At 39.3% G+C, this 23,888-nt stretch overlaps 1 protein-coding gene across 4 annotated transcripts in view; it reads left to right on the top strand.

Annotated features, from left to right (window-relative positions):
• The window catches only part of LUZP2 (leucine zipper protein 2), a 458,345-nt gene that overhangs the window by 430,652 nt on the left and 3,805 nt on the right, over positions 1-23,888 (top strand). For all 4 annotated transcript variants that reach the window (XM_065592548.1, XM_065592549.1, XM_005300314.5 and 1 more), the window contains one exon: positions 9,458-9,538. In XM_065592548.1, the coding sequence (XP_065448620.1) occupies positions 9,458-9,538 (81 nt within the window). The remainder of the gene's footprint in view (positions 1-9,457; positions 9,539-23,888) is intronic.

Raw genomic sequence — 23,888 nt, 5'->3', positions numbered from 1 at the left:
GAATTGGAGCCTTAACATTATCAGAAAAGTGATTTAAAAATCATTGTTTATTCAATTGAACATGAAAAAGTTTTACCATACGTGTTGGGCTGAGAAAAGTTATATGCAGATAAATCATAAACAGCTGAAGATATGCTTTGTAGGTTTCAACAAAATGTAAGTTTTAAATAATTGGGGGTGTTCTATTAGTTTAGTATTTTTATATACTTATGAAAGTTAAAACTGAGCCATTTGAAATATTTTATGTAAAAAGACAAGAAAAAAGACTGAAGGAGATTACATTTAAAAATAGCATTATCCTCACCTTTAGCTTGCTCCTGGGAATTTGTATATTTACAAGTAACATCCAGTTAATATATTTATTTAAGACAAAATGCACATAAAGAGTCTTGCTGAAAATATAAAACCAAGCAAAAAATCCTATCAGTCTCTCAGCCTTTAATATTGTGTCTAGCCATTGGAACATATATGCATCGTTTTTTATTACGCTCCTAATGAAGGGTCATCTCAACTGTAGTACTAAGACTAAAGGGGATGAACTCAGGGACAGAATGAGACAGATGACATTTTTTCTCCTTTTTTTGTGTGTTCTTAGCCTCATCTTTTATATTGTTTCTTAAGTATTAAATGCATCCGAAGAAGTGGGCTGTAGTCCACGAAAGCTTATGCTCTAATACATTTGTTAGTCTCTAAGGTGCCACAAGTACTCCTGTTCTTTTTGCGGATACAGACTAACACGGCTGCTACTCTGAAACCATTTATTTTGTAGATTCCCAAGAGGAAAATAATGTTGTTCTTCAATGTTGTCTCCCCAGTCTTTTTCCCTGTGTTTATAGATTAAAACCGTAATGACTATCATTTCCAGTTTCTGTGTCTTTTTAAGTAATGAGCTATCTTTAATATAGTAACTTTGTGAACACAGTATGGGTAAATGGGGAACTTAGCAGTACCTGGGAATGCTTTGTTGGCTCTCTCTTAGAAAGGTTGTTACAAGTAATAGATTGATCCCACCAGTTTTGGACTGTTAACAACTGATTTGGTTAAAGAAAATTATTTTAGGCTGAAAAGTTTATACAGTCTAGAAAACAAAAACAAAAAAACCCATACATTACAAACAATGTGTGAAATGAAAGAGCTCTTTCCCAGCTTTTGCCTGTAGGGTTTCTTATGAAAGTGCTTTTACTTTTATTTCTTAGAACTACAGTAGAGATTTAAAAGAGGAAGGAACACAGAAGAATAGCAAAGAAAACATAGAAACGTTAATGGTCCATTACATACCACAGGGAAGCAATTATGATGTAGTCACAAGTATGTTATAACAGTATTTCAGAAGTAAGAAGTGTGTGTGTGTGTGTGTGTGTGTGTGTGTGTGTGTGTGTGTGTGTGTGTGTACCATTGTCTCAAATTTCCTTGCTCTCTTTGTCAGTCATTGAACGATTTTAAGTTTTCTCACTATAATTTAGAGCAGAAAGGATGACTCGAGATTGATAACTGGTTATGGAAAATTTTACTTCCAGATCATCTGATTGAAGCCAAAAGTAATTACTATCTGATGGATATTCTGGAGTTTCTGTGACATACGTTGACAGTCTCTCTCCATTTCCAAGATGAAAAGTGTTGACATTCCAGAGCTACCATTACAATTGATATTAGTTCACTTGAGACCTGAAGCAGAGAAAAAGAAAGGGAAGTGTTGTCTTTTTCGCATTGATGTTAAAGGTCATCTGGCAATTTTCATAAGATATGGAGTTTGTCCTGGTGTCCCTGAACAAAATATCCCTGTAGCACAAGGTGTACAAAGTAGCAGCCACTTCTCACCCCAGAGATGCTTAAATGTCAGTGGTGCTAAACATGCAAAAATCAAATTCTGAAATGATTAGTTTTAATTCATGCCTTATAAAGGTAAAACTCCTGGCTCCTTGCTAATTGTGCTGGACTTGTATGTATGATGGTGACCATCAGACCTAGGGAACTATAGCCTCCATAGTTTCATTATTACCAAGGTTTGCGCTTCTTATTTAATAATTTATTTTTTTTATTTCTTATTTATAAGTTTTTATAGTCACACTGCTAAGAAACTGACTCAAGGATTTGCTTTACACTGCCAGTATTTACAAAAAGTTGTACAGGCTTCTCTGTGGTATTCAGTAAGGGACTGTCTTTTGTATTTGTCTACAGCTATTAAGAGGCCCCCAACTAATTTTGATTACTTCCAAAATTGTGTGGAAACACATATCTGTGTCACTTCACATTTTGGACAGAAAAGATTAGAACACGAAACAGAAAGCAGTCATGAAGAATTGCAATTGTAACCTGCCCAGAAATTATGCAAGGCTCTGTCAGGCCAATCATTTTTTTCTAATGGCCCCTTAAAAAAAAATCAGGTGGGAAGTTCTTGCCCTGTGCATGTATATAGTGTGCAAGTAGACAGTCAGAGCCTTGTGTTTGGGGGAATGTGACAAATGCCACAGATTATGGGGATGAGAGATTTCTGGATGCTTCACAATGCAGCTGGCCCAGAAAAGCACTGAGGACTCTATTCCAGCTCCCAGCTATCAAACTGTCCTCGTCCGCCATGACAAATGTTACCAACACACAACTCCCTGACCAGTTACCAACCCTTCCCAGACATCACAAGCACCTCTCTGCCAAAGAACTAAAAAAAAAGTCCTTGCAGTAAATTGATGAAAATAGTTCTGAGGAAATTCCTTATCTGAGTTTGCACAGAGCCCTGCAACGTCTACAACCAGACCAAGTATTAGTTGATTTATTTTCTTGTATGCAGTCCTGCTACACACCATCTGTCTGGCTGTTCATTTGTCCTTGTGGGTTCCTGGAAGGGAGTTGACTAAAACTCCCATCAGCCTTTGAGGCTGGCTTCAGCTATCCAGATGGATACAACAAAGCAGGGTATCAAGTACTTCCTGTAAATGTTTTTTAAATGTTTCTAGTCTTGGCCTTTGATGCTTCTAATGATAAATGTTTATCCCTGGACAAACGCCAATGGTATTGCATCTACAGTTTAGACCAAAATAGTCTGTAGATTTCAGGGCATAGCCATGGGTTTGACGTCCAACATCTTGGTGATCTTTACAGACATTACGTGCAGATGAGACCACTGATTTTTATAAAATCATATGACTTGGATTTATAAGAGTTGGACACTTGTTTGAGATCAAAGTCTGGCAGAAGACCCTTGTTAAGTCTATAAGAAGGCCTTTAACTTAAATTGCTTCTCAGAATGCAAATTAATTCACTGCCCCTGTAAAACTTAAACTGAGAGAAGAGAACACAAGTGGGTTGTACATAAGGGAAAATAGATATCCTGAAGTTGGAACATTTATTCATGTTTGTGGGCACTTTGGCAAGTAGTCTTAACAGTGCTGGTGGTACTTCTCATGTAAGTGCTTACCGACGTAAATGACTGCACAATAAAACCCAGCAAGTCTTGTAAGAAGAAGAGGAAGAAGCACTTGAAAAATAGCATATTGAATAAAGAGTTCACTTACATATCAAAGTCAAAAGAGATTACAAGATAGTAATTCAATTGCCATAATGAAGTAGTGTTATTAGGCAGTAAAGAAATAATGGTGAGACCAAAGAGATTATAATAATGCAGTATATTTTTGAAAAGAAAAATTGTAAGTAGCTTAAACGGGGGAAATGTATAGATAGAAGCTAAGAACGTTTAGAAAATTCAGAGAAATTATGAGTTTGGCTTGTTTTTCTGTTGTAAATTTCCTGGATTTTTTGTTGCAAGCTATGCACGCAAAAATGGATTCTAGTTTCAGCTGCAAACATATATGTTAAATATTGTAAACAGCTTTACTTAATGCAGATATGTGAATTTTGAAAACCTGATTTTTTTTGATCAAGCGTGAAAGGTCTCACCTGCAAATATCTGTATTTTTCAAAGCAGCTCTAGTGGATGCAGATCCACTGAAAAATTTCATGTGTGAAATCCTGGATTTAAAAGCTTTGGGCAGGGTTCAGAAGAGCTTAGACAAATTAGAAAGGAGTCCAGGAGCTGTTTCCAAATTATTTTGCCCGCAAATACACAGCGGCATTTTTATCAATCTGCTAAGTGATTTAAATCAGCTAGTAAATGATGTTTCCATTTTCATTAGGGCTGACTATTTTTTTTTTCAAAAACAAAAAAAAAATATTTGTAAAGGTTTGTTTCAAGGCATTCATTCACATCATCTGTGATTCAACAGCCCTTTTAACATGAGCTCCCAGTGCAACCCTGTGGCCAAAAGGGCTAATACAATCCTTGGAGGCATAAATAGGGGAATCCTGAATAGGAGTAGAGAGGTTATTTTACCTCTGTATCAGGCACTGGTGTGACTGTTGCTGGAATACCGAGTACAGTTCAGGTGTCAACAATTCAAGAAAAGGGTTGAAAAATGGGAGAAGGTTCAAAGACGAGCCATGAGAGTGAGCTTCTTGAGTCTATCACTATACTTTAATCAATCTATTTAGCTTAATAAAGAGAAAGTGAAGGGGTTACTTGATTAAAGTCTACAAGTAGCTACATGGGGAACAAATATTTAAAAATGGGCTCTTCAATCTAACTGAGAAAGATATAACATGATTCAAATGCTGGAAGCTGAAGCTACACAAATTCAGACTGGAAATAAGGTGTAAATTTTTTACAGTGAGACTAATTAACCATTGGAACAATTTCACCAAGGGTCATGGTGGATTATGAATCACTCACAATTTCTAAATCAAGGTTGGATATTTTCCTAAAAGATATGCTATAGGAGTGATTTGGGGAAAGTTCTACACTGTTATACAGGAACTCAGACTAGATCATCACAATGGTCCCTTCTGATCTTGGAATCTATGAATCTATAAACACTAAACAAAACCTTAATGATGTTTAAGAAATATAATTTGTCATGGTATTTCATCTAAGAAATTAGTTCTAACTATTCCTGGAACCCCATAAAAATCCATACAGATGCTGTAGTCTTTAGGAAACTGGATAATCCCAGTGGTCAAATGCTGAAGCCTTTGCTCAGGTGAAATTACCATTGAATAGAATGGGAAATTTCCCTGAGTAAGGACTGGTTATGGACTTCAAAATGTGAACCCGAGTGTTGAACAACTTAGATTCCAGCCAGTTTCCATGGTTTTGAAGTGGCCAGATGGAATGTGAAAGGGCTTCTGGGCACTAGGAGGTGAAACAGGTTAGAGCTCTTGGGAGGAACCAGGAACAGGCTGACAAAAACCCCTCTTTGTTTCTGGACTGCACTCTCACCATGATCTGCTGTGTCCCATCCTGCTGTTTCCTGAAACCTCCTTTGGGTCAGGAAACAACAGGCAGGAGATGGGAGTGGCAAATTTAATCAGTTTACACAATTTAACTGAAGACATGAGCAAGGAACAATTGGCATGGAGCCACAGCATGAAAAAGAACTGGAGATGGTTGCACAGGAGTTGTGGATAAGAAGCATGAACCATTCTTAAGGGTAGGGTAGAGGAGAATTCACTAGACAGGGACTTCTAGGGGAATGGGAGAAGGCTCATTTGATTGAGAAAAGGAAGATAATAGGAATAGGGAAGGATATGGAGATTCCGCTGTGCACAGGGGGAGAGAGGAAAAGAGGGAGTGGGAAGGGGCTTGTTTGGCACCAGCACCTCCTTAAAAGCATTTAGGCTTTGTATGTTTGTCCATGATGCTCTGGGAAGGGAGAAAGAAACAAAAAACATCAAGTGACATGGTATCTGTATTGATGAATTTGTAGTGTCAGTTGTCTTACAGAAAGGGGAAGGTCTTATCATTCAAGAACTCAGTGTGATTCAATGCTATAGGACAATTGGAATTTCAAGTTTAAACAACTCTACTATTACCCCTCATTGTTCAGATAGGTAGATTATTTAATCAAATAGGTCCATTGTTATGAACAAAAAAATCATCATTTCACCAAACTGATTCCCCAGATCACATAACTAGCAATTTTTTTGTCTATTTTCAAATATATACTTACTTATCTTTCTCTTATTCAGAAGTTTGTAACGTGCATGTCATACTCTGGGCCAAAGTTGAAAATAGTCCCCACCTCCCCATATTGCTAGAAACACCAGGGGAGCGAGGATTGCTTTGGTGTCACATCCCAGTAAGACTAATAGTCTTGCCAAAACTAGGCAGACCATATCACCAGCTGTTTTCAGGACTATAGCTTGTCTGTCATTTATCAGCCTCCATGAAACTAAAGCTTTCTCAATGAAGATATCCTCCTATTATTAAAGAAAAATACTATTTTGTAGGTTATAATCTACCCATTTCTTCTCTTCAGCTCTCTATCAATTCTGGAAATTTCTAAAACATTGTAATTTACACAAGAAAGATGGATAGAACCCTGAGCAGATACAAAATTTGTATCCACATCCAGCCAGTGATCCGCAAACATAGTCTGCAGATATCTGCGGATATCCGCAGATTTGCAGGGCTCTAAAGATGGAACAACCTTTCAAAACTGGTCATTGAAGATCACCAACATTGGTGATTTGGTTGCCTATTCCCAGCTAAATTGTTGTGAAATTTTAGACAAAATTTCAAGATCTCAGCCAGAAATATAGAGCAGCCCAACTTCATCTGAAAATATTCATCCAGCTACAGATGCTAAACTTTTCATGACTTGAAACTCATACCAAAATCAATAAGGCTCATAAACATTGATTTTGGAATTTATTGTAGGGTTTATTCTCTGAGAACACATTTTAATATATTCCCAGAGAATAAATCCTACAATAAATTCCCAAATCAATGTTTGAGCCTTATTGATAGGCCATGAACCACTGGAAAGAGAATTGATTACTCCAGTGACTAAGGATCTCACAATTTTGAGGCACTTAAGGCCTGATTAAAATTCCACCGATGTCAGCTGAAGTCTTCATATTAACTTCAGTGGGCTTTGGATCATACCTAAAGAATTTCTGATAGAAATAGAAGAACAATAAAAATATGGTCGACATTTTCACAATGATCATGGGTTTAGTGCTTTCAGAACAGATAGCCCTCTATAACTGATAATGAGCAGGCTGTGATAATGATCCACTGAAATTCTTCATTAAACTGTGTTGCATATTGTACTACAATGGCAATTTTATGTTACATTTTATTTTTCAGCATGGTGTCTGTTTATTTATACTTTATTAACAAACAGTATGTACAACTGATATGAAGATGAAATCTTCAAATTTAATGGTTCATATATTTAAAATATCCTATATGTTTATCCAGCCAGGTCACTCTGTACTGTAGTTCTTGTTAGGGATGAGGGAACCTGGAACTATCAACATTACTACATGTAAACAACAAAAGTATGATGCTGATGTATATCTATATAATGTAACTGTGGTACAGATTCTGTATCGAAATAACATCCAGATTCATTTCTGCTGTTTGTCTCTTTGCACCGTTGTAATGGCACAAAGTGTTGGAATATGGCTGAAAAGGGACAATTGAGAATTTTCCCAGTGTTAGAGATCTCTCAGCTGGTTTACAATTTATACCAACTACTCTCAACACACAAATAATCTGTCTTAAGGGTGGGAGGGACATATTGTGGGTAGGTGCGGCAGGTTTGTATCATTTTTGGTGGTGCCCAGAACGGGTCCAAGTCCCGCTCCCCCCCCCCCGCCCCACACACACATACCTGCCTTGTAAGCCAATATATATCTTTTAAAATAATGTAAAAATGTGAGGGCTTTGGGGTAGGGCTGGTGATGAGGGGTTTGGGGTGTGGGAAGGGCTCAGACAGAGGGTTGGGATGTGGGGGTGAGGTCTGTGGGGTGGGGCCGGGGATGATGGATTAAGGTCAGGGTCAACGAGGGGGTGGGGGTGGAAGCCGGTACAAATTACCGAGGCCCGGCGGTCCGGAAGGGGGTTTAGCCAGTCCGCCCTTGCTGGGGGGCCCAAAAAAATTCCGAGCCCGGTTTCCCCCCCCCTCTCGTCGGCCCTGTTTAGCTGGTCCGCCATTGCTGGGGGGCCCAAAAAAAAATTTTCACCAGGGCCCGAACCCGCTCTCGGTGGTCCTGATTACAGTGCAGGAGGGGGCTCAGGGCTGGGGCAGAGGGTTAGGGTGTGGGGGGATGAGGGCTCTGGCTGGGGCTGGGGATGAGGGTTTGGAGTGTGAGAGGGGCTTGGGCTAGGACAGAGGGTTGGGGTGTGGGCTCTGGGATGGTGCGGGATTGTGGATGAGGAGTTTGGGGTGCAGTCTGACTGCCCTGGGGCTGGGGCCAGAGAGGAGGACTCCCCCCATACCTCTCCCTGCCGACAGCAGCGAGCTCCCGGAGAGGGGCCCCCTTCTTCCCACCCTCCCCCCCCCCAGCAGTACACTCACCTTCTACCCCTCTCAGCTCCAGGAAGCCCCCTGGCCTCCCCTGTGATGGGTGCTGGGGAGGGACTGCCATCACGTGTGCGCCTCCTCCCCTGCTGCTGCCCCTCACTGTAGCCTCACTGGGGGTGGGAGATGGGGTTGCCACTTGCCCAGTGTGGGGCAGGAGCAGTGACTCCAGGCGGGGGACCTCCTGTGCTGGTTGAGGGTCCCACCGGAAAAGGGAAAGGTCCGAGGCAGAAGGGCAGGAGCAGCCTGCCCTGGCACTAGTGAATAGGGGGCTCTGGACTCTGCAGCAACAGTTGATGCTGGCAGAGCAGAACAGGAGGCAGCCACCTGCTTGAGGCAGGGATGCTCTGGGGTCTGGAGGAGGCACGCAGGGGCGGCAGGTGAGGGCCGGGGGACACTTGGGAGAGGCGCGTGGGGATGGCAGATGGGGCTGGGGTTGAGACCTGGCCTCAAATATTGGTGGAGCTGGGCCTCCGGATCCTGAATATTGCTGGAGCCTGGGCACCACAAGTCCATATAACTCACTGCCCCTGATTGTGAGCATAGAGAAGAGTATGTTTTTACCACCCCAATTCACAACCTCTGTAAGGTCCCATAGATCATAGCCAGTTTGAATAAGATAAAGCAGTTCTTAAGATGTTCCAACATATGCTAATAAGCAAGCCTGGCTCAAAAGTACCAAAAGATTAAGATAGGCATAGATTACTGATATTCCCTTTCTCTTCCCTGCCTTGTGTGTTGGCTGTATCTGGGTGCAGAGGAGAATCTAGGCAAATGTGTGCTGCATTACACAATAGTATAAAGGAAGTGCTATCCAAGGCAAAGCTTATCATTAAATAAAATCTTCATATTCCAGTCTTCTGCGAGGAAATCTTGATTATTATTGATTTTATAGATAAGTAATCACATTTATCAAAATGCTTTACAAAACGCAAATGCCCTGGAAATACAAAATAGAGAGTAATTGATAAGAGTAATTGATAATTTACAATAAACTTATTGCATTCTATTTGCAATCCTGATTTTCATGTAAATTCTGTCTACAGGTTGTCTCTGTATTTCCTTTTTTTTTTTTTCATTTTCTTCTTTCCTACTTTCAGCAAAATGCCTCAGCAGATAAGGAGACCCTTGCCTCAACAAAGGAAGCAAATCGAAGTGTCCAGGAGTGTGATTCTCAAGATGTAAGATTGGGAGTCAGTACTTAATATAGACTGAAAGCAAATATTAAAGCCTTAGAGACAATTTTAATGCTATCTGTTTTTAATAATCAAGACAGTACATATATTTTAAAAGCAATTTCATGTTCAAATGCTGTGAAGCAAATACTGTTTGGTGTACAAGTATGCAGTGTACTCCCTGGGTTTTCTTTAGGGATTGGTTAACAGGGTTTTTAAAGCTTTTGTGACAGTAAAGCAGTAGAAGAGATGTGATTTAATGATTAACCTGTTCAGCAATCTACTTATTCCCTTAGAGATTTGGAACACAGTGAGGTACAGAATCCTGTTATATAACATTCACATTAATAAACAAGCATAGATGTCACAAATGCTTCATGGACGGGGGGGGGGAGAGAAGGAACTTAAGGCAGATGTTTAACTTGAGCAGTAATGGTGACAGTGTAATGGTAAAAATCTGCAATCTTGTCAACTGCGACTAGGGAACAAGCTGAAAGCTCAAATCTATAACGCATCAGAGACAGTGGGCTGGAACTGCAGCCCTTACTCAGTTAAAACACTGATGTAGTATAGTAACAAACCTCAAACCAATTTATTATGGCCTGTGTTACAATAAAAACAAAAAAGAGTAGAGTATTGCTGATTTGGATGTTTCCCTGGATATTGCAAAGGATATCACACTAATATGGTCTTAACAAATGTCCTAATGAGACATGAAAAAAACAATAAGAGAAGAAAAGAGACACACTAGTGTTCCTTAAATATAACAACCACTATATCTGTAGGTAACTGGAAAGCCTTCTGATAACAATAGCAGGTTACACATCTTTCATCCACACACTTAAACTGTTAAGCAGGGATTGCTTTACCCACCTCAGAAGTGCAGCCATCTTCTGTATAGAACACAAGAGCCATTTAACAGCACAAAGGAACACTGCACAACAGGAACATATTACACAACATTTTAAGGAAAGAACTGATTCAGTTAACACTGCAAAGTAGAAAGAGTTGAGCCTGTTGCCTTGAACTCTGTACCAAGCTCCTTCCTGATACCACTTACTGTTTTTTGTTCAGCAAATTGCTCCTGGATATATCCCTATTTTTGGTGAATGTTTTTGTTTTTCCCAAGAACTTGCTGAATAGTTTGGACAACTTATTTTCAGATTGTGGGCCATTTGCAAATATGGTCCCCATCAATCAGTGTCTCGGTATTATATATACCTATGTCACATGGTATGTTTTGCTCACTGATTGCAGCACAGAATTTTTTTTAAAACAAGAGAATAACGTGAATAATGAACAACAAATAATTAATTATATGAGCAGCTGTAGTTAAAACATTACAGGGGGGATTACTGAGGCAGAACTAAAGCAATTAATGCATAGTGGCCATACTTTTTAAATAGAGCTGGCCAAAAAAATTGCATTGAAATTTTTTCAACAGAAAATTGGGTTTTTGACTAAATGAAATTTTTCACAAAAAGTGTCTGTTTTCTGCAGAAAATTTTGACTTTTTATAAAAGAAAAAAAACTGACAACAGAAGCACTTTTGGTTTTCTGCCAAAAAGCTGAAAAAGTGTGATTCAGATATTCTGTGGCATACTTATGGGAGCAAAAGTTTTGGTGCCACATGCTCCAACTCTTCTCCATGGACTGCTTTCCCTAGCTGCACTACATCTCCCATGATGGCCCATGTTGGCTCAACAAAAGGGGAGACCATGAGGCACCAAGTAAAGTATTATAGTATAATTAGGCAAGCCAAAAAAGAACCGGAAGAGCAACTAGCCAAAGACACAAAAACTAACAGCAATTTTTTAAAAGTACATCAGAAGCAGGCAGCCTGTCAAACAATGGGGCCACTGGAAAATCCAGGTGCTAACAGAGCACTCAAGGAAGATAAGGCTAGTGTGGAGAAGCTAAATGAATTCTTTCCATCAGTATTCACTGTAGAGGATGTGACAGAGGTTTCCACATGTGAGCCATTCTTTTTAGGTAACAAATCTGAGGAACTATCCCAATTTGAGGTGTCAAAGAGGAGGTTTGGAATAAATTAAACAGTAATAAGTCACCAGGACCAGATGGTATTCACCCAAGAATTCTGAAAGAACTCAAATATGAAATTGCACAACTATTAACTGTCGTAAGTAACCTATCATTTAAATCAGCTTCTGTAGCAGATGATTGGAGGATAGCTAATGTGACACCAATTCTTTTTAAAAGGCTCCAGAAGCAATCCTGGCAATTACAGGCCAGTAAGCCTAACTTCAGTACCAGGCAAATTGGTTGAAACTATAGTAAAGAACAGAATTATCAGGCACATAGATGAACACAATATGTTGGGGAAGAGTCAAAATCGCTTTTGTAAAGGAAAATCATGCCACACCAATCTATCAGAATTCTTTGAGGGGGTCAACAAACATGTGGACAAGAGTGATCCAGGGTATATAGTGTGCTTGGCCTTTCACAAAGCCTTTGACAAGGTCCCTCACTAAAGGCTCTTAAACAAAGTAAGCAATCATGGGATAAGAGGGAAGGTCCTATCATAGATAAGTAACTGGTTAAAAGACAGGAAACAAGGGGTTGGAATAAATGGTCAGTTTTCAGAATGGAGAGAGGTAAATCATGGTGTCTCCCCCGGATCTGCACTGGGATCAGTTCTGTTCAGCATAATCAGAAATCCGAAAAAGGGGGTAAACAGTGAGGTAGCAAAATTTGGAGATGATAACTATTGAAGGTAATTTTGTAAGTCCAAAGCAGACTGCAAAGAGTTACAAAGGGACCTTTGTAACTGGGTGACTGGGCAACAAAATGGCAGATGAAATTCAATGTTGATAAATGTAAAGTAATGCACATTGGAAAACATAATACCAACTACTCATGTAAAATGATGAAATCTAAATTAGCTGTTGCCACTCAAGAAAGATCATGGAGTCACTGGATAGTTCTCTGAAAAGATCGACTCAGTGTGCAGTTGCAGTCAAAGAAGCTAATAGTATGTTAGGAACCATTAGGAAAGGGATAGATAAAAAGACTGAAAATATCATAATACCACTATATAAATCCATGGTATGCCTACATCTGTAATACTGCATGCAGTTCTGGTGGCCCCATCTCAATAAAGATATATTAGAATTGGTAAAGGTACAAGGAAGGGCAATAAAAATGATTAGGGGTATGGAAAAACTTCCATATGAGGAGTGATTAAAAAGTCTGGGACTGTTCAACTTGGATAAGAGCCTAAGGGGGGATATGATAGAGATCACTAAAATGATGAATCATTTGGAGAAAGTAAATAAGGAAGTGTCATTTACCCCTTTTCATAACACAATATCCAATGGTCACCCAAAGAAATTAATAGGCAGGTTTAATACAAAAGGAAGTATTTCTTCACACACCGCACAGTCAACCTGTGGAACTCATTGCCAGAGCATGTTGTGAAGGCCAAAACAAGGTTCAAAATAATTAGATACATTCGTGGAGGATAGGTCCATCAATGGCTATTAGCCAAGATGGTGAGGGATGCAACCCTATGCTCTAGGTATCCTTAGCCTCTCACTGCCAAGGGATGGAAAATTCAATGGTTGTCTGTTCTGTTCATTCCCTCCAAAGTGCCTGGCACTGGCCGCTGTCGGAAAACAGGATACCGGGCTAAATGGTCCATTGGTCTAACCCAGTATGGCCATTCTTATGTTCTTATGGGAGATACAGTCTGGCCTGGTATCCTGGCCCACATTGGAGAAGAGGGGCATTAGGCATTTTAACTACAATTCCCATTTGACACTGCAAAGCATTTCCAAATTTGATTTTAGTTTTCAGCTGAAAGGTTTTGGCTTAAAGTTTGTTTTTTTCAATGTTAATAGAAATTTTTGGTGAGAGAAACAATTTTCTGAAGAGCTCTCTTAACCTCTATACAGTTCTTAATTAGGCTAAATTCTCAGTGAAATCAGTGGTAGCTGTGTCATGATATAAGGACGTCATTATATGCTCCCTCCCATCTGCCCCCCCAAAATTGTAGATGATTTTAAAAAGCAACCTAGATAAAACAATTTTAGGTTTGAACAAGCTGAAAAGCACAACATTAACTAATGTTGGAAATATTGTTTCCAGTTTATTCTACCATGAATGACCACAGACTCCAAAAGTAGAATGAGCTAAGAAAGGAAGGTATTTTGTCTTTGAATATTAAATGGTATTTCCTAAGTATGTCTCTGTTTAGAATCTACAGTCCTAATACAAATAAATATACAGTTAATATTTTACTTTCAAAAATGAAAATTTTTGGCGGCATATAGGCATGAATTTGAACTGCCCTTTAGTCCGAGAGTCAGCTGATCTAACAAAGCAGAGAGCTATATTCAATTGCAACAAGCTCCCTTCTGTGCTGCTGCCACCTAGTCAGGGCTGGATTAATGCAGAGGCTTTAGGGGCTGAAGTCTAGGGCCCAGGCTAAGGGGGGCCACATTGCAGCAGGACTCAGGCAGGCTGCCTTCATGCCATGGCGCCACGCTGCTCCTGGAAGCGGACGGTTTCTGGTATGTCTCTGCGGCCCCTGGCGGGGGGGAGGCGTCGCCACCCGCTGCTCCCGCCTCCAGCACCATCCCCACAGCTCCATTGAACCGACCAATAGGAGCTGCGGGGGCGGCGTTTGTGGGCATGGGCAGCGCATAGAGACATGTTGTCCCCCTCCCCTCAAGGGTGCGCAGAGACATGCCAGCAAGCCGGCCACTTCTGGGAGCGTTGTGGGGCCACAGCATGCAGGCAAGCAGCCTACCTGAGCCCTGCTGCACTGAGAGCCGCCTGTGGTAAGTTCATCCCAGCCAGAGCCTCCACCTTGCACCCCCTTCTGCACCCCAAACCCCTGCACCCAAACGCCCTCCTAGACCCCGTACCCTCTCCTGCACCCCAGCCCCTTGCTCCAGGTCAGAATCCCCTCCTGCACCCAAACTCCCTCCCAGAAAGAAACTAATAGCTGTTCTAAGGTAAGAAGTAGGCTATTTTGAATTAACTTAACTATAGTCTACAAGTTTAGTATAGCGTTAATAGCCTCAATGCCATAATTGCGATAATTTTGTTTTAAATTAGGAAAAAGACTTGCATACACAAAATCTAATAGCCCCAGGCCCACAGGAGTGTTAATCCGGTCAGATTTTTAAAAATATTATGTTCCAGTGACCAAAGTACAATTAAGGTGGTAAAAAATGCATGACAAGTTATGATCTGTCATTTATTTTAAAAAAATAATATAAGGGTTAAAACTGAATTTAAAAATTGGGACTTAATGAACATGGTCAGAATCAAGATGTTGCTAAGAAACCTTCAGCAACTCTTTTCTCAGAGTGGTGGAAAAATCCCTTAATTGTTAAACTGAATCTTGTTTATCAGATAATTTTGTAGAAGGATTACTCTTCTAATGACTGACTACCCTAGAAGAACATATGGTATTTTAGACTTCTAAAGAAAAGAGAGAGAAAGTAAAGGGCTTGTCAAATATATCAGATATCCCCCCCTGCACTCCTTATGGCCAAATACTTTGATTATTTTTAATTTGCTACTCCTGCTGCAGTTTTTGTTTATGGCTTATGTGTTCATATTAATGTATGTAATTTTTAAAGTGAATACATATACAATTTTATATATAGGTTGGATCTAGATAAGCAGAATGAAATTAATTCATTTGGAAATTGGACAGGCTGGGAAAAAAGAGCTACCTCCCCTCCCCTCCCATGGGACATTCAATGGCTACAAGTAGTTGGATCATCTTGCAATATTAATGTCTTGGTTTATTTAAATCAGTGACATTTTGCCTGAGTCAGGACCTCTGTTTGCCTCCAATACCAATACCAATTTTCTTTTACTCATCCCTGGCATTTATAAAAACACTTCAATAAGAAGAATCTTGTCAATTAAATTCAAGAGGATGTTTTCCAGTGGTCAGACAGCTAGGAGATTATCAGTGAAATCCTGGCTCAGTTGAAGTCAATGATATATTTTTCTGTTGGCTTCAAGGGAATCAGGATTTCACCTCATGTATTTTTACTTACAGTGCATAGCAAGCCCTTCTAGTGTAGAATCCTGGACTGAACAATGTCTCAAGCAGAAACTAGACTCCTTCTGTTACAATATTATGAAGAATATTATCAATGTGTAACTTTCACACCTCTCCTCCCCCAAAAAAGGAAAAGCACCATCCAAAGGTCAGTCACTACCTTCTTCAGTCCAGAGAATCCTGATGCATATGACACAACATTTAGAATCACCTATTGCAGGGAGTCAGAAATAACATCAAGCAATTTATAAAAAGTTGCTTTATTTAAACATCTTATATTCATCTTGTGTTGGATTTCTAACTCTCTGTGTTTGCCCTTGCTCAGCCTTTTCTGAAAAACAAAAGTAGTACAGATTTTATTTACTGCCTTCATGTTCCTGCAGTAAACAAATATAACAAATTCATTAATCATTCAGTGGCAAAGGACATTGAGCACTGGACCAAAATATACACATGTTTCTAAGCAACCATGGTATTTAGCTTCATAATTTTGCATCATTCTTAACAGCAAAGCTTTGATCACTGTACTATCCTCCACCCCCCCCTTGCCAGTGTGGTAACAAGAGAAAAATAAAATTGTTACTGTCACAAATTTCATTTCAGGCTGGCTCAATTCTGAATCTGACTTCAATTGTCCCATGCTGCCTAAAAAAAGACTATAAAGGTCATGAAGGGTTAAAACAATTTGGTTTTAACTATTAAGCCAGTACACTGAATGCCTAAAACAAGAGTGCTAAAGTGTGAAAAACTGTAGGTAATACCTTAATCAAGAACCAATGGAAACACACACTCAAATATATTACATATATTTAGCACGACATCTTCTTTAATAAGCTGTTTGGAGGCTCTCCAGATATTTAAGTAGATCATTATAATAGTTGATGAGAAGGTGTTTGTGTGTCCTTGTACTAAACATAGAAGTAATTTGGCTAATGATACAGGACAGTTCTCAAAGGAAAAAATCTATTCTGCACCTTACCATAGTTATGCCATATTTTAATAGCTCATGTGTATTTTAAAACAAGATACAACAATAAAGTTTATATAAACATGAGCCATCTGTGTAGGTTAGAAGATTATCATGAGGAAAAAAAAGACTAACAGTTAACAAGTCAAGTTCAGCCATGGATGTAAGCAGATAAGCAGATGCAACTTCACTGCCTTCAGTTAAGTCTTTGGCCTTGCATCTTTGAGGGGACAAGTTACTTTAGAAATCAGGGAAACTGACAAAAGAACATTCTTCTCAATATGCAGCATCAGAACTAGAGAAGGGAAGAAATCTCAGAACCTAGAACTAGGGAGAAAGGAGCATGACAATATGTGTTTAATGTTTGAGAACTAACTTGTTATAGTCTAAATTCTCTCAGTTGGTCTGGTGTAAGTCCAGTCTGAGAGCAGAATTTATCATTTTAATCATTAGATCAATGTGAAATATTTACAAACAACACGAAAACACGCAAAACTTGATTGACTGGTGTTTGATACAAATTCAAATGCCAAACCAAGATAATTGAAAAGTTTGGAAGGGATAATGAACTTTTGAGCAAACCTGGGCCCTTTATAATTTTGACTTGAAATCATTTAAATTTCTCCTTTCAGAGAGTTTTGGCATTAAACCAGGTGAAATTTAGCAGATTTTATCTACTTCCTCTTTGAAAGTTTAAGATCATTTGAACCAATAACACAAGAAAAATCCGGGGATTGTAAACCCACCCAAACCCCAAATATATTCTACCTCTGCAATGTGAAACCAGGAGATTCCGGATCAAACTCTGATCTCGTAGATATCAGTTTTACACCAGCTTAACTCCATTGACACTCTATGGAGCTTTAACACTAAGGGCTTGTCTACATTGCAGCTAGGAACATGCCTTGCAGCCTGAATAGACAGATGCATGAGCTCTGCTCTAGCTAGCATGCTAAAAATGCACCTTAATAAGCAAGTTGAATGATTAGTTGATCTACACAGTATGTAGTTTTCTTTTTAAGAGTCTTGCTTCACTGATTTAACTGAATACCTTCATAGTCATGTTGTTGCATAGTTTGTAGATCAAATTGAATAGTTTAATAGTCAAGAGGCATGCCTAATGTTACTATTCTATTAAAAAAATTACTGAGGATGCATACTGGACTGATCCACTTTCATAATTTACACAGCCAGCAGTGCATTTCCCTAGCTCTGCTGTATAATTCATGGGGTAAGCTTAATACTATAGGTGTTAAATTTTTGCTTACTTTACTGATCAAGCTGCATATTTCATCAGTTGAATTCTCACATACTCATACTTTGTTGATCAAACTGCATACTAAATTGATCAAGATGGATAAATACTTTGTCTTATACCATGCCTTGATTGTCTATCTGCTTTAATATTTACTATTCCAAATTCTTTGTGCTTTAGCATGTATAAAAATGAATTGCTTTAGGCGTGTGAGACATTGCACCATGGGATACTTTATTTTACAAATAAAAATAAAGAGGTCATTAATATTTTTCTTAATCTCCACATGGAAAATGTGAAATGAGCCCTTCTCACCAATAAATTCATCCCATGGAAGCACTGTTCTGTTGTTTAGACAGAAAAAATAATAATAACCCCTTTTTTTGCAGAGAACCAAATTCATACACAGTCATAAAAATTTTAATTCTTGTCAAGATGTTGTGGGAAAATATAAAATTGAAACAGAAAAGTATAGAAAAATAAACCAATAGAAATAAGGTTAGCATAGGCTGCAAATAAATGAACTTGATTGATCATTTTTTCCATGAAGTTTTCATCTTGGGATCAGACAGTGGGCAGCAGTCTGCATATGCAGCTTTCATTGATTTCAATGAGAGCTCTGCACATACAGGGCCTGAAGGATTGGGGCCTTCATAATGCCTCCAAATCAATGGACAACATATGCAAGTCAGTTAATAAATTATCTGTAATCATTAGGTTCTGGATTAGAAAAATTACTATAGTAGAAAGACTTTAAAGTCAACAAGAGTTTAACAGATTATCAATGGGGTAAAGGTGTTCAGAATTTGCCCACAGTTAATCTGTAAAGTTCACTCATTAGTAAAGTATCTGTAGGTTGAGTAGCTCAACACCTATCAAATAGAGGAAGGATATGTGCAGGAAAGAGAGCGAGATATCACCTCTGACGTGTCTTCCATTACTGTTTAAATTTGAGGAGGAGTAACAAAATTGCACCTGCACAACCAAAAGGCTGTGTAGATTAGAGGAATGAGCAAAAAATAGGAGGGGCTTGAATTATAATCCAGACTCTGCTTCTTTCTGTCTCCGTTTCCTGTTCTCCAATGTGTGGTTAATGATACTTACCTATCCAACTCAAAGGAGTGTAGTGAGAGCTAACTATTTTGTTAATAACTGGACAGTGACAGGAAGGGAGAGACTCTGTCAAGGCCACACCTATTCTAGATTTTGCCTGGCCTTTCCCCACCCACCTTTATATAGGGGCAGGCACACCTCCTTTCAATGCACTCCCTGGGGTCAGGAACCAGGGAATTAGGTGTTAGCTGCAGAGCTAGACTTCTCAATGGGGGTAGGTAAATATGAGGCCAGGAACCGAAGCAAGAAGAGCTGTGATGGAGTGGGGGAGGCATGCTGCATTTTTCCGAAAGGGTTACAGTAAGGACAGCTACCAGACCACAGTTCCTCTTAATCACTACCTTCACTTCCAATGCAAGCAGGGGGTTAGAGCCACAATCCTGCCTAAAATATGTGACTAGATCAGGCTAATATATACCTTTATCAATGAGATGATCAAAAGGTTTTCCAAGCTGATGAAGTCTGCATTTTATCAAAAAATGATATAATAAATAATAAACCAAATCCCAAAACATCACACATTGCAGCATATTGAGAATAGTCGATTAAACAAGTGAAATATGTATCTGGCAAGACTTTTGTCTTAAGTAGCACCTCTTAGAAGTGCAGCACCTATCTCTTTTGTAACATACCCATTGTACCAATAATGCTATAATATGGAGTTGGAACTTGAGTTGCCTTACTGGATCAGAGCAGTGGTTCATCTAGTCCAGCATCCTATCTCTGATGGTGGCCAGTAACAGATGTTTGAAAGGAAGGTGCAAGAAATCTTTTTGTGAGCTCTTACAGGGTAACCTGCCACAGAGCGGTCTCCTGCTAACTGCCAGTGGTTACAGATTGGCTGAAACCATGGACTTAGAATTTCAGAATTCTGTGATCCTTTTTACCATCAGGAAGACTTTGTAGTCTTAAATATAGTGATCAGTAATAAATATCAAGAATAAAAGGAGATGTTGGGAAAGTGGGACACAAGCATCGTTATTTTTTCATAATCTTAAAATTAAATCACAATTTTTAGTCACACTAACTAGCCTTGAAGAGTCTCTTAATATCCCATAATTTCTCTCTTTCATATAAAAGCCTCCATGGTTCATCAAATATTTGTAACTAGACCAATGCATCTCTGCTGAATCATATCTTCCTTGCTTACCAATATAGTTTCCCAAGTGTATAATCTCATCCATCTCTTTCATCTATGCTGCTCTTACATCCACATTCTTTATTCATCTGTCACAAACAATAAGAAAAATATGAAGAATATAGCTCTGGGTTGTTTTTTTGTTTGTTTGTTTGTTTTTTTACATTGGCCCTTAAAGCATAAACTGAGCTTGTTGGGCTCTGAAATGGATATTAACTAAGGGAGGTGAAGTGATCTTCTAAAGGAGTTGCCTTAATTTTCCCCTTGGTGTTGCAGAGTTTCTTTTCTTTGCAGATATAAGCCTAATAACCTTGTTGAACTTCTCTGATTGGGTTGAGGGAGAGGACAAACGTATGCTATGAATCCCAGAAAGTCCTTCCTGGAAATAAATGGACTTTTAAAATATATTTATCAAGCTCAAAATCATCAACAGGTGTAGTAAGACTGAGTTATAGGCCCAGATCCTGTGTAGGGAGGACCACACTAGTATATATGGATCCTGCAATGGTGTAGAGCTGCCAAAACAGCTCCTGCACCATCTCATTTCCCTCATACCAGCTTACATTTGAAATTGAGCATTGACCCCAGTAGACTTGGGGAATATGAACATGAAACACCTCCATCCATCCTGGAATGGCTTCATTCAATACCACTGCTAAGCCTTCACAGATTTGCAAAAGAGCAAGAGAGAGATTCCTGTTAAGATTTATTTGTCAAATGGAGACGCTGTGCATTGGGTTAGAACTGAAAGACTAATGTTGTTCTTTTGGCACAATTTTAGTTCAAATCCTGCCCTCAGTTAGGCTATGTCTACACTACAAACTGGGGGTGTGCTCATGTACACGTGTGCTAGCTCTCACTAAGCATTCACTGAGCTATCGTGGGTATGTGTACACAAGCAAGGGAATCACACCCTTAGCTCTTAGTGTAGACATAGCTTTAGACTGGTACACTGAAAACAACTGAGTTGCACTGGATTAACTGAGAGATTGTGGGTTATAACTTTTTAGTTCTCACTTCCTTGAACGCATCCCACTTCTACCCCTTACATTTGGCTGTGTTTTCATCTGTCTATATTTGCATTTCCGCTAACATTCTTGCAAACTGTGTTTTCATTCATCTGCTCATGGGCAATGGTGGTTCTGTGTGCAAATTATGAGGTGAAGATTGTTTCTCTATGGGGGAGAAGGGGATGGCAGAATGGGGTATGGGATATGTGCTTGCACATGTGCAAGGGAATATGACTTTACCTCCTACCCACCTCTTTCTGGATGATTTACTCATTGGCACAGAAAGGACTGATGAGTCTTTGCTCACAGGGACTAATATTTTGGTCCACCATTCTATTAGCTTAATAGAGAAGGGTGTGTGTTGGGGGTAAGGAAGTCTCCTAGCACACATCCCTCTCCTTTCATGTGCATTCACAAAGACAGATTACTGCTTCACCCATAGAGGAGTTTTAGCCATGCATCCATAGAGGAGTAGATCTCTACATTCTTTATCCTCCCCCCACCTTCTTAGTTTCCCAAAGCTATTTGTATCAAAGTCTTTGTGAGTTAATATGTTTGTTTATATATATATATATATACTTTATTGTTAAGGTTCCTGAGAAGTAATTTTCTGATATATAAAACTGCTGAAAAATGAATGCATAATATCCAGTAAAATATTCTAAAGCCCATAATCTCATGTTCAGTCTTTGTAAGTTAAAAAAATGTGTTTAGCATTTGTTAAATAAATTTGGTATATCATACAGCAGGTAATTAAAAAAAGCCACCTATAAAATGTTGGAGGCTTGCCTTATTAATTCACTAAGTTACCATGATATATGTTGTGGTGCATTGCAATAAAAAACACAGTAAATTGCATTGCAACGCCAGTGGAAATAATGGCAGCTATGCCATGACTCAAGGTATTTTATAGCAATATGGTGGTGTAAGTTATTCATGTCTCCAGTGCATCTATCCGATATTAACAGAGTTATACAAACACATTATACTATGTTTTATTGGGTTTTGGCACTATGAAGAAAAAGCGTTCAAAAAGGTTTCATTTTAAGCCCTATTTTTACCTTTCTGATACCTAAGAACATTGGTTTGTCTTGACAATTGCCATATTTACTTAAAAACAAAAAAGAAAATCTTACCCAAAATTTGAATAAAATTCATTTTAGAATTATGGGCCATTTAACAAGTATTCTGATATGAAATCATGATGAGTTTCTACTATCTATTTCAGTTCTTCTAGATCAAAACAGCAGGTTACTCCCTTTTCTGAGCTTGAAAGGGAAATCATCATCTGGAATAAACTGGCATCGCTACGGTATGCTGATTTACACCAGCTGAGAATCTGGCTCTCCAGATAGTTTACTGTCTTCAAAACTAGTGCTCATGAGGCAGCTGAAGATTAGATTATAATTAAACAAAGTGATAAGTGATTGCTTTATCAAATTGTACCAGTTACACCTGTAGACCTCATTGCTAGCTAACAAAGCCGGTTAGAGCTGTTAGGCTCTGGTGCTTTTTGAGGGGAAAGTGTCTAGAAGAACCCCTTCAATGTATTGGCTCTCTCTTGGTGGGGAGAAACAGGGATATCCCAGGAGGCACTGCTTCCCCTGATTTCAGTCATGATGCCTGTACTACGATAGGACTGACCCCAAGCCTACTGAAATCAATGGGAGTCATTCCGCTTCACTGGGCTTTGGATGAGGCCTATAGGTGGGCGGAGGAGGGTGGAATCTTGGAGTCTGCTTCCGGGAGACAGAACTGGAAAGCTCCTCAGTGACTACCTGCATGCCTCTTCTCACTGGTTTCCAGTAGTGCTCTGCCGGGACAGAGCCGGTTGGGCCATGGAGCTCTGGAGTGGGTCTACACCTGCTGTTCTGGGCTACACCTGCTGGACTGGGAGTGAAAGTTTGGCCCTTTGTCTGTCTATGCATTTTCTAGAATGCTCATGTCCATGGTATTTAGGATCAAAAAATCAGAGGAATACCACACTGAATGTGTCTGTAAAGAACCTAGCCATTTGCCAGCCCCCCCAACCCCTTTTTTGTTATTAAAATGCTTATTCCAGTTTCCAACCATCTCATATTACAGTAGGTAGCTTTTCAACTCTTTTGTAATTTCTCTCGGGCTTTGCTATAGAACCCATTGCCACACTGAAACAAGTCAATTTTGATCTGCATGATGGACTCTCTCAATGGCATCCACAAAAGATTCGGCTGTTTGTTCTTAGACACTAGAAAACTCTGGTTGGTTGGCTTTGTTGGTTTCCTTTGTTCCTGTTGTGTTTGTTTTTATAGTGGAAGAGTTTTAGGAAATGGGTGGGGTGAATCTTGCAGCATATTCTAAAAGTGGCCAAAGTGGGTCTTGTTCAAACTGCTATTGGTAACTCATTTAAAAAATAAGTTCCTTTGACCAAAATATTTTATCTCTGAGTCTCACAGGCTTTGTCTTAGGTTTCATTTGCTACATTTTCCTAGAAGTGTTTGCCTGTTTTTCAAGTCATGAATGGGAAGGCAGTCTCTAAAATAGCCAGGACTTGGCCTGCCAAGGGCCTTAACTATTAGGAACAGGACTGGTTTCAAATTGGTAACCAGTCAGGGTATACAGTGCAATGGTATGATGTGTTCTTATCAGTATTTCTTGTTTAAAATGCAGGCTATAGTTCATCTTTGCTGGTTGAATTCATAGTTATTTGTTGGTTAGTAATATGGAAGTCTTCATTGTGACAGAATGTCAATATTTAGTGTGGTTAAACACTAAAGGAATGTAGGCATTGCTCTACTGGTTCAAACAGTCGCCCACCCAGTCCAGTATCCTGTCTCTAGTAGTGACC

The sequence above is a fragment of the Chrysemys picta genome, chromosome 4, assembly GCF_011386835.1.
Source record: "Chrysemys picta bellii isolate R12L10 chromosome 4, ASM1138683v2, whole genome shotgun sequence".
In the NCBI taxonomy this organism is placed as follows: domain Eukaryota; kingdom Metazoa; phylum Chordata; order Testudines; family Emydidae; genus Chrysemys; species Chrysemys picta.
This window is presented reverse-complemented; position numbering and strand designations above follow the sequence as displayed.